Genomic DNA, 13,533 nt, shown 5'->3' with positions numbered 1-13,533 from the left:
ACAGTATATTCCTAACGTGCGCTTTTCTTCTTAATCGCATTGGACGATTTATTTATACACCAAAGCTGATATCTGCAGTATATCTATTAACCTTCAACAGTTGACTTTTACATATGCCTGTTTGTACCAGTTTTTTTAAATTGTATATATTGTATTGATTCTATTGTATTACATTTCATTGTGTATATTATTGATTCTATTATATTACATTACATATATAATGTATTTCTCTTAATCATTGTATATACTAACTACAATTAGTAAAAGCAAAAAAAAAAAAGAATAAATAAACAAATACATAAAAAAAATAATAATAATAACCCAACTGCTACTACTACTACTACTACTGCTAGTACATTTGCGATTATACATCAAAATTGAACACAAACACTAAAATATAATTAAGAATTAAAATAACCAATGCGAAGATTGTATATATAAATAGCGAAATTATAGGATATCTGAACATTAAAATCAACTGACGACCAAACTAAGATGACGAGAGAGTGTTAAGTTAGTACCACTTTAATTGTGCTTCCATGAATTCTTATTCTAATTGAGAACGTCCTCCTGTTTGAAATATATTATTCTACTATTTGGTGTTCAAAGCGTGACATTAGTTTGTATCAAGTGTTACTCATTGAATCTTCTTCTGTGCTATTATTTCGTTTTTTTTTTGTTTTTTTTTTGTACCTGTTAAACTGTTTGTGAAGCGTTTTGAGCACGGGAAAGGCGCTATATAAACAGAACGTGTTATTTTTATTTAATGGTATCTTGACAAATATATTTATTTTTGGATAACAAATATCATCAGGATAGATTGAACCGATAAACATTATGTTGTATTAATCATTACAGTTTTAAAACTTATGCCTAGTTGATTTATGTCAGTGCAGGTTGAAAACGTACACCCGCGCTTAATGTTTTAACGTTTGTTTTCGTGAAAAATATGCAACCTGTAATACATTCCGGCCGATAGATAGATAGATAGATAGATAGATAGATAGATAGATAGATAGATAGATAGATAGATAGATAGACTGGATACAAATGACAAATTTACAAATTATATGCGTACTTAGGCTCTAGTTGCAACATTTTAAAACAGAAACTAATCAAGAGGTTGAAAATTCTGAATGCAACCTCTTTTTGTTATATGTATTTAATATTTCGAACTATTTAATAAAAGGGAAAATAATACCCATCTGTTAGTTCAAAATTTACGGCAAAATTGTAATTGCGGTGAAAATTAATATATACATTTCTTTATAGCACTGGAACTCCATGGATTAGATCTGTTTCATGAACTTAGACAGACAGACAGACAGATAGATTTACAAATTACATATGCGTAAAAACATGCTGTAAGCTTGTCTTCAGTTTACATTTACTTATTTGGTCGACTCCTTTATCCAAAGCGACTTACAACATCCGAGATTCAATTGGTTACATTTCTTTCGGTTTTCCATTTGGAGAACAGGCACGTCAAGTGACTTGCTCGGGGTCACACAGTGTCAGTGGTGAAATTTGAACCCACAACCTTAGGGTTTGAAGTCCAAAGCCGTAACCACTGCGCCACATTGCTGCCTAAACACGCTGAAAACTATAAATGTATTTTCTTGCCTCCGTGTTTTTTATTTAACAAATAAAGATTCTATTGGTTTGTTATTTTTATTGTTTTCTGCGACAGGCATGTTTATAGAGCTCAGACATTAATTAATCACTTGGTATTATGAGATCCTTCCTGCACTTTTGTCCTTGTTTATATAAATTGTAATGATATACCTGTAACAGGAACTTCATTCAATTAACATATTTGTTTTGTACACCGCGAAAAGTATAAAATCAAAACTAAAGCTGGATGGAAAGTTTAGAACAAAAATTATATAGACATTAGAACGTGTTTCCATATTTTCGCACTGTTCAACCTACTTTTAACATATTTTAAGCCAAGGTATTCTTTCGTGACTGCATTCCACAAATACTGGCATGCACGAAACTCGCCCCACCTCCTGCTATTTCCACGCTGCTACCACCAGAGGTTCTCAAACCCCTTCCCATCGCAGCTTTCCACCACATAATCCAGTTTTATTAGATAATTATTGGCCCGGGACTAAAGGAGAACACTGTAAATAATTCAAGAAACAGAGGTTATACAAGCAAACGTATAAGAGTTGAAATCTGAACAGACAGACAGACCGACAGACAGACAGACAGACAGACATAGATAGATAGATAGATAGATAGATAGATAGATAGATAGATAGATAGATAGATAGATAGATAGATAGATTGTGGTATATAATTGATTATTTAAAGTGTTGTGTAACTCAGTTTTATTTGTTTAACTGTTACAAATGTTAAAGAGCTGTCGTTGTAAGTTGAACAGGACTTTTAGATCAGTGGAACATGTCTACATCTTTTTAATTGAATTGTTGTTTTGAAATGAAACGTCGTTAATTATATCGCCTTCTTTTTAGTGCAAATGACAGTGTTACAGGGACACTTCTGTTTGCTGAATTTCTGGATTAAATTAAAGTTTGATCATTATTTAAATGAAACGGCAAAATGCAGTCGGAAATAAACATCTACATAACTGTTTTGGACACATCTCCGGAGGAAATAAAGCATCCGCGTCCACTTTTTCTTTTAAAACTCTACACTCTCAAAGATAAATGTAACCGAGTGGTTCTTCAGAGCGATGCCATAGAGGAACCCTTTTTTGGTTCCCAAAAGACGCATCCACATGAAGGTTCCATAAAGACCCTTTATTTATTTAGGTATAGGCTCCATACAGTAATGATAACAGATTTGTGAAATGCCATTAGATCCTCATTTAAAAGAGAGAAAAAAAATTGCTGCATACAATAATACAGGCGATTGTCTATATCTGTAACCCTTCCTGGGATGAAATGGTATTTGGTCATGCCAAGGTTCTACAAAGAACCACAAAACCCATTAAAGAACTGGGATTTTTAAGAGTGTGGAAGGGTAGATTATGTGACAGCCAGATAGATAGATAGATAGATAGATAGATAGATAGATAGATAGATAGATAGATAGATAGATAGATAGATAGATAGATAGATAGATAGAGAGATAGATAGATAGATAGATAGATACTATGTTTTAATTGTTACAAATGTTTGAGGTGTGTTTCATATGTAAAACGGGACTTTTTTCGCTCAGTGAAGAATGGCTGCCTCTTATTAATGGAATGATTGACTTATGAATTTGTAATGATTTCAGCTTGTGTTACAGAGAAAGCAAATTCTGTTTTATTGTTAAGTTTGTATAGTTACAGTTTGATCATTGACACGCTTCTATGCACTATATATATATATATATATATATATATATATATATATATATATATATATGTATATATATACACTGTAAATGCCATCATGTAATAAATGCACTAAATAAATTGGTTTAGATGCTAGGTAACAATATATATTTCTAGAGTAAGAAATGTTCTCTCCACTTTTTCTTTTCAAATCATACAAGGGTAAATTACGTGATAAGATGATAGATAGATAGATAGATAGATAGATAGATAGATAGATAGATAGATAGATAGATAGATAGATAGATAGATAGATAGATAGATGCCGAAACAGGTGCACTGCTACACAAAGAGTGGCCTCACACACCTGGACGATGCATTTAAGTTCTCTACAAGTAAGAAGAAAAGGGCTGGTCAGTCCTATGAAGCAGACGAGGATTCCAATGATAAAAGGGAGAAAAGGTCCCTCCACTTCCGACGTTTATGTGTTTATGGCACGCCATTAACTCTCCTGTCTAGACTTGCGAATGGCACCCTGTTTGTCTGTAAACAGTAGCCTTGCTGTCCGTCTGGACACTTTGATTGTTTGACCTGCTCGTGAGTTTTAAAGAATGCGGAATTTGGGTCTCTAGCTGTGGAATCCCCTCCTCCACTTTCTCAGCCTCCCTCCTGTAACCCAAACCATCCTACCTACCCCACCCCCAGAGGAAGCACACATGCGCCTCTTTACTATGCATGAGCCTCTGTGATGTCAAGGTCACAGACTGCATAGTCACGGTCAAGGGTAACGCAGAAATGACATCAGAAAAGACGAAGAAGAAAAAAAAAACACTCGGTTAAACATCGCTATTTCTCCTCTTTGTCTTTTGTGACGTTTCGCTCGTACTTTAACCTCTTCTCTAATACTTAGCATTTTCAAGGCAGCGCCCTTACAAACGTAGAATATTGCATTTAAAGTCAGAATAGACTGGACGCAGCTTTCTTAAATGTGCGCTGTGTGGCCAATGGTATACGCTCGAATCCCATTCACTTATTGTATATGTCCTCTAATTTGTTATAGAATAATGTACCTTCTGAATAATACAAACAGGCATATCTCAATCCAGTATCTTTTCTTTCTTTCTTTCTTTCTTTCTTTCTTTCTTTCTTTCTTTCTTTCTTTCTTTCTTTCTTTCTTTCTTTCTTTCTGAGATTTACCTTTATACATTTATTTCAGTTTGGCAACAAATGGCAGCAAAATATTTTTGGAAAGATGTAAAAATACTGTAATATTATGCGTGTTGATATAAGAGAAGAAAACACATTGGAATTCTAAATTATCTGGTTAACTAGATTACAATATGCAAGCTTTCTTTTTAGTGAGCATATAAAAAGTTTTATTTTGCTTGACTTCTCATTACGTTCATAATGGCTAACACGGTACAACACCCTAGTACTATAAATTATCTGGCTAATTCGGATTTATAAAATATAAGCTAAGTGTTGTTTCAATACTGTATTTAAAAACAGCTTTCTTTCTTTCTTTCTTTCTTTCTTTCTTTCTTTCTTTCTTTCTTTCTTTCTTTCTTTCTTTCTTTCTTTCTTTCTTTCTTTCTTTCTTTCTTTCTTTCTTTCTTTCTTAATGGCTTTTATGATCTCGTCCCGTTTATAGGACCTCAAATGTCGTCGTGTAGGAACCTTAAAATGTTTATTAAGTATGATTACCATAGCCTAATACTCGAGAAGAACGTTTTGAGGTCAAAACCTATTTTGACGAACTGACATTATTACTTTTTATTTTTGAAATGTATTTAGTGTGCAGTATTTTATGTTATTTATAGTATGTATTAGAACAATCTACATATAATAACTCCATGACTGAAATCGTCAGCTGTGTTACATTATAGGACGCAAGTAACCATAATAATAATAATAATAATAATAATAATAATAATAATAATAATAATAAGTACGAGCATCTACAACATGATTAGGTGAATTACGTAATGAAAATAATGCATAATTTGACGTGTTCATTGATTCTCCGAAACGGTTATTAGAAAGCGTGTTATATTTACAGTAATGACAGAAGTATTTTAGAGAACGTAAGGATCAAATATGTAACTATATACACACGTTTATGTTTTGACAGCAAAAGTTGAGAATCAGGGAGACACGGCCGAATTGTATAAAAGGGTGAAGTCATGCAGGAACAAAACCCGGACGGGACAGAAGCACATCGCATGGTACACTGAAGAGCACAACGATGTATATTAGAAAGTTTTTTAATGTGGTGTCAAGTGACGGGATGTAAACTAAACGAATTGTATAAAAAATAAATAAATAAATGCTAGTCGGGAAAATAACGTGCTGTGTAGAACACAGCTTTTCAATGATACAATTTTCTTTTTTATTTTTCGTAAAGGTAATGTACTGAACGTTTTTGTTATTGAGCACGCTCTTTTTTGTACGAGTGTATTACCCAGTTTTTCGGCACCCATTGCATGCCCAACCTACCTGGAAAGGGGGTCTCTTCTTTAAATCGACGGTTCCAAGATTTCTTCCATTTTTTCTTTACATTATTATTATTTATTTATTTTTTTGAGTTTCTTTCTTGTCTTCTTAGAGAGTCAAGACTTGGCGGCTGTCAAAAATAGAGCCTGTTAAAACCAATTCAGGAATTCCTTGTGTGATAATTGGGCTAAACAAGAAATAAGTTATTTTTATTGAACCCTCTTGGTACTGCTTTTTCAAATCAGTAAGCAATTAACAAAAATTGTGAAATTCATTCCAATTTTATATATCTTCGCATAAATACATTAAACAGATGTTATACATTACGCCAGTGATTGCTCCGTTTATCGTCCGCATCGTAACTTCTAGTAAAAAGAACTTTCTTTCTTTCTTTCTTTCTTTCTTTCTTTCTTTCTTTCTTTCTTTCTTTCTTTCTTTCTTTCTTTCTTTCTTTCTTTCTTTCTTTCTTTAATACGGATGTGGTAAGCCGAAACACTTTCAAGAAGTTGAAATTATAAATAGATAACAAACAAAATAAAATAAGATAAAAATGGATCACTAAGAGCTTCACTTACAGATTTACCACTTCCGTTTTGTGAAAATAATATATATATCGATCCATATATTTTAATACATATACATTAATGTTACAACCCCGCTTGATCACGGTGGCATCACAAGGCAGTGGCCAAACCTGAAAGGGGACTGGGCGCCCACACATACCACCCACAAGTGGCCAATTTGAAATTGCCTGTAAACCTGATAGGACTGACGCTGGAATGTGCAAAATCAGATTAGCACCACATATTGGTTTATTTGTCACGTGAATCAATATCAGGGAATTTGATATTTTTCCGTACTGATTTCAAATATCAAATCACACTTTTGCTATCACACAATCGGCACACGATTACCATTAACAATATACGTAGCTATACATGCTGGGAGCGTCTCACCTAAAGTACAAAGATTTCTGCTGTATTTCCCCCAAGAAAATTCCTGTTTAGCGCCCAACCAGTAGTTCCCAATCTTACCGGAGCTCCACTTGACTTGGTATCGCTTTTTCATTGCTGAAATGCTTTGATTAAACCGTTTGCCATGCTCGTCGCTGACCTCTCCAAGATTTCCGAGGATAAAGGTCAAGTTGAGAATCCAAGAAATTCATTTAAAAAATGTACACAGGCTAAAACAGACACAAACTATGGGTGAAAAAAAAAATCAGATTAAATCTATGAAATGAGCATGACTTCTAAAACACCCCAAAGCTGTTCTGTGACAAATATAGACCAGTGATATTCAAACATAAGTTACATACATACACATATACATACGTACGTACGTACATACATAACAAAATCAATTAACAATCTTGAAGTTTGCTTTTATTTATAAGAAACACGATCTCATTCAGTATGCATAATTCAAGCACCACAGCACAATACACGGTCAAGACAATTAATATGAAGACACAGCTTGCAGGAAGAAGCAACAGTCTTAATGCGATAAGATGTCATATACTATTAGGAATGAGCAAAGCATGGTATGCTTACATTTTAATGAGCAACGTCATTCGATTTCTGGGATGCTTATTTCATTTTGCAAAAAAAACAGATACTAATATTCCTCGAGGAAGATATAGAAATAAACCAATATTCAAATTATCAATTTGTCCCACGTCGACTACATTCAGACATTGTGACATACTGTATACTGTACAATTTCGACATTAGCAGTCTTATATCTCTCCGTTGACAAGTTTTGACTGAGATGTTTGAAGTGAATCGAACATCTTATATAAAATTGCCTTGTCGTCGCTGTGTGGAGCTCAAATATATGAATGTGTCATTTTTTATTTATCCAATTTCTGGAAAAGAGGTATAAAAACTCAGCATGAAAAAAAGAGATTTAAGACTGGACACACATTTTTAAACGTATACAAGTATTTCATACAAGTTTTTTTTTTTTTTTAATATACAATTATATATTTATACAAATGCTTAAAAAAAAGTAAGTGATTGTTCACATTCATAAAGGAAAGATAAAGAGCGACCAACAGGGGCAGCAGTCTCTTTAGCTTTTAAATAGCTTTCACGAAAAGACAAATATTGATTGTGAAACGTTTACATGTAGGATCTTGGGGTTCAGGATGAGTGTTCTTGGGTTCGGTTTAAATAGATATAGGCACCCGTTCTCAAGTGGTGTGCATGTGAGATGATTTGGATTTACTGACGAACTTCTTTTCTTTGACACGTCGGTTCTGAAACCAAATCGTGACCTGACGTTCTGAGAGGTTAGTTGATGCTGAGATACGTCGCCTTTTCTCTTTGGTGATGAACTTGCTGCTGGCGTACTCCTTCTCCAACTCCTTCAGCTGGATCTTTGTATAAGGGACCCGCTTCTTCCGTCCTCGCCGGTAACTGCTCACCTCGGGCTGCAGAGGCACGACATCTGGAAGACAGAGGCAAACAGCTGTAGGCTGACACTTACACTCCCGGCATCCCGCAGATTTTGGATTCCATATCCCAAATGTACAAAAGCCATGCATGCTGTTATAAAGGTGTGTTTTAAGGCCCCTATAAACCGCTTCAAAACGAGAAGCCCTTTTATATCTTAACTTAAAAAATTCAATTTATTTTCTTTTTCGCTTTTAGGACAAGTTTGATAATTAGTTATGACATTATTATTTATATGATTTATTTTCCTTGCTGCCTATTCGCCATATGAAAAGTTTTGTGACTTGGAATATTTGAAGTTCTAACTCAAAATACTTCTGGCCATTGAAAGTCCTTTAACTTCAGTCCGTGCCTCACCATTCTGGCAGCTCAGAAAAGTAAGTCCTTATACCTTGTAATTATGGGCTTTTCTTAAAATCGTGTACCCAGCATTAAAAACGGTGTTTGAAATTAATAAAAAATAACATAGTAAAAAGAATAAAGGTAATATAAATTAGTAAAACGTGTGGACAATAAAAAGGTAATAATAAGGAATAATAATGACAACAACAGTAACTAATAGTAACTAATAATTTAAAAAAGCAACTAATGGTAACAAACATATAAACAATAAATTATAATAGCAAATAATAATACTAAATAACATAGGCACCACATACAATCAGAGCTCTATACTGTATGTGGCAAATACAGCCATGCCAATGGAACTGGAAATATTCAAATGCTCTGACAAACAAAACAAAAGTTAACAAAATAAAAATAAGAATAAAGTATTATATATATATATATATATATATATATATATATATATATATATATATATAACTGTGCCCTGGGTAAGCAGATATATACATATAAATAACAATGAAATGAAGAATGAAAGACAAAGAAAGAAAGAAAGAAAGAAAGAAAGAAAGAAAGAAAGAAAGAAAGAAAGATGTTTACAACTAAAAATTACACTACCATTTTCTCTTTTCCACAAATAAATAACTGCTCAATATTTATGATGAGCAAGCTCTCTATATATTAACATTTAAGAGAAAGATAGAATTTATAAAGATGGAGGATCTTTAGCATTTGTCTTTGTGTTACTTTATCAATATATGTCATATTATAATCATATATAAAGAAGAGGTACCAATCATTCCTGTGTTGTCTTTTGATCATACATCTGAATTACAGAATGATGTGCAAACAAGAGTTTAAGAAATTAGAAATATTCTAACAATTAATGATAAGTTAAAAATTCATCAGTTAAGTTTATCTTTAGGGATGATAGAGAATAAAAATGGCTAAAGGCTATCTGCCCAAAAATACGAGAATACTGATCTCAATTTTTATATTTTTTTAAACAATTGTATTCATAGTCATAAAATGACAATGCATCCACATATTTATTCAAATCTCTTATTTTGATGCTCTGAATGCAAAAATTACACATTGTTTCAGATCAAAATGCCATCTAGCTTAGATAATAATGAATCTGGCAAGAATAATAATAAATGCAAACTGCAGTGCCTACATTATTCTTATATGTAAAATATCAGAATTTTTGTTAGCACTTTCTATTTCAAAATGTTTTTAAATTTTATTTCACAAATTGTTGAATGCAATTAATGCAGTGCGAAACATTTTTATTTATTTGATAGATAGATAGATAGATAGATAGATAGATAGATAGATAGATAGATAGATAGATAGATAGATAGATAGATAGATAGGTGGTTTCAGGAGTATTAAATTTATGTAGATGTGTATGTGTGTGTGTGTGTGTGTGTGTGTGTGTGTGTGTATGTATGTATGTTATTCACAACACTGTGTCCTCTCCATGCAGCACTCCTCACCAACAATTAGTACATCTATTGATATGGATCATAGAGTTGCCAGTGTACAGAATGCCAGGCTCTTGACAGGCCTTCTTTGATGGATACAGTATTTCACATACAATATGGTCGTGACTAGTTCTCATAATTGGAATTAGGGAGTGCCAGATTTTACAGCAAAACTGGCATTTCATGCTCTAGCTTGACACACTGAAGAATTTGACAATGAGAAATCATTATGCCTGCCAGGTTACTGTAATCAATGCAAAGACATTTGTTTTTATGTTGGTTAAGGAGAGGGATATGAATGTGAATGACTTGTGTTCCATGGTTATTTTAGGATATATATATATATATATATATATATGTATATATATATATATATATATATATATATATATATATATATATATATATATATATATATATATATATACTTACATACATACATATATATATACATATTATATATATATAATATGTGTGTGTGTGTGTGTGTGTGTGCGTTCTTTTTTTTTCAAAACATGCTACAGTACCTACAAATATTTGAAACTGGGCATTGATATTTCAGAAATTAATGATCCGGGTCAGAGAATAGCAACTCTTCCAAACAGTGGGCGGTGTATGACCACATAATCTAACTATTGTTTGTGTGCTGAGGTAAACACATGCGTATGTATTGTTCAAATAAAATTACATTTTCATTGATTCACACCATTATTTTTATGAAAAATATGTTACATAAGTACAGATTTTCTTCCATATCAAAAAGTTTCATGTAAAATTAAAATATAAACACCTATGTGGAAAGCCTTTAAATATATATTGTATGTTGTGTGCTTACTATCCAAAAAAAATCAAACACGTATATTCACAAAGAGAAGTGCACATTTTAATGTTTCATTATTAGGATTTACACTTTTTTTATGATGTCTGTTATGTGTTGTGCCAATGATTAAATGAACTCCAAAAAGAAATTATATAAATGTGTTAATATAAGATAGATAGATAGATAGATAGATAGATAGATAGATAGATAGATAGATAGATAGAGTGTGGGATAACAACAGCTTTGACAATCAGAAAATCATGAAAGTATTCTTTTAATTCTTGCAGTGTTTGATTTTCCTGTAAATATTATGACTGCAGAAGTCATGAGAGCCACCATCCGACCGCTCAGTAAATGTAAGTCTGTGTTAAGACCGGTGCGGTTTAGGGAACGATGTTGCACTACAATTTTTTCCCCAGTCAGATCAAGACATTCATTTCTCTCCCTAATGTTAAGTTCTGACATTTTTCCACCAATATGGTGCCTTTAAAAAGCAGCGCATTCAAAAATATAAAAGGCGCAAGTTCAAGTGAACTTTTGCGTGACTACTGTGCATTGATGTGTGCACGAATTTTGGTACTTGACTGAGCAGCTGAAGTGACCAGACATCTGTCATAACAATAAGAGACTGTTAAAGGTGATGACACGAATACAGCTTGTTCATGTGTCCAGTTTATGCTCGCTTTTAAGAAACTTTATAAATAGAAAACAAAATTAGCGAAAAGCTATATATATAAAGCCTGGGGAATTCACTCAAATCTATTACCTTTCGTCTTCTTCCAAGATTTCATTGGACTGTAAAGTCATCTTTGTTTTGAAGATTAGAATCCACCAAGACCACTGTTTTATGACGATTGTTTTTTTCTGGTTTAAAAACAGATTAAATGAATGACAGATGGCTTTGCTTTTACAGATCAGACAAGAAGAACCGTTTTAAACTCGTGTCTGATTTACACAGCTCTTTCAAATGGCAGTACTAAAGAGTAATATCTCAAAAATTAAACCTGCAACGATTTCTGTATCCTAAATTAATCTGTTTAATTTCACTTGGGTAGGTGGTGAAGTCTTTACACGCCTGCAAGTTGCGTTGATATCGAAACGGTTGCTTATTTCTGATTGGTCTGAATTGGCCCGTGTAAGTAAGGGGATTTTGTCCTCCTATTTGACAGGACTTATTTTACCTAAAAATTGCCAAATTACCATTCGAGTTTCAATTCAGCTTCTATAAAATTTTGGCGGGAAGAAATAATCGTATAAGTAATAATAAATTAGACAAACCGATCAAAATGGTAACACCTTTTTAATTAGACTTTGTGCGTAACTGCATGCTATAATTAGAAGTTGTTGGATAAAACAAATAACAATTTTATCTTTAATTTAGTGAAGATATTCTTTTACCTTAGTCATATGAAATACATTTAAATAAAAATATAGAAATACACATGTTTCAGAGAAAAACTGGTTCAGTAAATAGTTTACACTATGAATAACTGGGATTAGGTTTACACCTGGAATATTTCGTATTGAGAAAAGCTTGCTTATTGATTATTATTATTATTATTTATTTATTTATTTATTTTTTTTTTTTTCATTAGTTACATTCTAATTTCTTGAGTCCTCCCCCGATTTCCCTTCTGGCGTCTACAAAAAATATTCCATTTCCTACCTGGAAAAGGTGACTTCCACAGATGAGAGGACTGCGTTTGCTCTTTGGAGCAATAAACCTGGCCATCCCAACCGTTGGAGAGAGCCCAATGCTGATAGCCTTCCATTGGTATTAAAGCCTCATGCCTTGGTTCCGGGTGCGTGCTTATACCTGGAACCACGGACACGTCTAAGTAACCAGGGACAGCTTGGTAGGAACTGGCAAAACTTGGGTAAAACGTGAACTCTTTTGCTCTGGATGACAGTTCTTCCGTGGGAATAGTGTTGCTTGGTTCAGAGTACTTTTCGGCCGGGTGATAAGAGCAAGGCTTTTGCTGCAGGTTCACGTTGTGCGTGTGTGACAATCTGCACCCGTAATAAGGACTCCCAAACGGATATCCGTAGCCCAGGGTTGCACTCGAAGAAGTCTGGGGAGCCGGACATTGCCTGCCCGCGTCCGGAGATGAAATATCCGAATAAACCGAACCCTGATGAGCCGCTATGCTGCCGGAATGGCGACCCAAAGCTGGGTGAGAGATCAGTTCCCTGCAATGACTCGCTGGGCAATTCCCACTTATTCCCTCCATGACTTGGTTTTTATTGTGATTATTTTCATTCGGGCTTTTTTCATACACGTACATCAAGGTATCCGCCCAGCGTGGATGCAGAACCAGCGAAGTCGTCATATCACGGTCTGCCGATGCTTTTTAAAAGTCGACTTCTCCAGCAAGCACCCAATTTCCAAACACATTTTTACACAAGCGCATGCGCGAAAGAGACCCAAGTGCCCAGTTCATTAAGAGCCAGCCGGGAACACGTGATATTCAAAATACGGTGAAGCTGACTTTGCACATCTTATCCCTTTAACAACAGTTTATATCGTATTTGCCGATTACCTTTGGGCTGAAGAAAATGATTCCATTGGTTGAAATCGGTTTAGAAACAATAAACCTTAAAGGGATGGCCTTAAAGTGACAGGGTTGCTAGAGGGCTTAGCCGACA

General features: G+C 33.8%; 1 protein-coding gene across 1 annotated transcript; it reads right to left on the bottom strand.

Annotated features, from left to right (window-relative positions):
- Nucleotides 1-7,233: 7,233 nt before the first annotated feature.
- On the bottom strand, nucleotides 7,234-13,261 carry hoxc13a (homeobox C13a). The gene is made up of 2 exons (XM_028796237.2): nucleotides 12,554-13,261; nucleotides 7,234-8,230 (listed from the first exon to the last, which is right to left on the bottom strand). The coding sequence occupies exons 1-2, from the start codon at nucleotides 13,215-13,217 to the stop codon at nucleotides 7,974-7,976; spliced, it is 921 nt and encodes a 306-aa protein (XP_028652070.2). The 5' UTR covers nucleotides 13,218-13,261; the 3' UTR covers nucleotides 7,234-7,973.
- Nucleotides 13,262-13,533: the final 272 nt, after the last annotated feature.

This window comes from Erpetoichthys calabaricus, chromosome 3, assembly GCF_900747795.2.
Source record: "Erpetoichthys calabaricus chromosome 3, fErpCal1.3, whole genome shotgun sequence".
Lineage (NCBI taxonomy): Eukaryota > Metazoa > Chordata > Cladistia > Polypteriformes > Polypteridae > Erpetoichthys > Erpetoichthys calabaricus.
The sequence above is the reverse complement of the archived record's forward strand: the minus strand, read 5'-3'. Positions and strand labels throughout refer to the sequence as shown.

Coding starts and splice junctions, on each gene's coding strand:
- hoxc13a (XM_028796237.2), bottom strand. CDS start 13,217: ATGACGACTTCGCTGGTTCTGCATCCACGCTGGGCGGATACCTTGATG. Junction 8,231..12,553: donor GTGGAAGTCACCTTTTCCAG/GTAGGAAATGGA, acceptor TCTGTCTTCCAG/ATGTCGTGCCTCTGCAGCCC.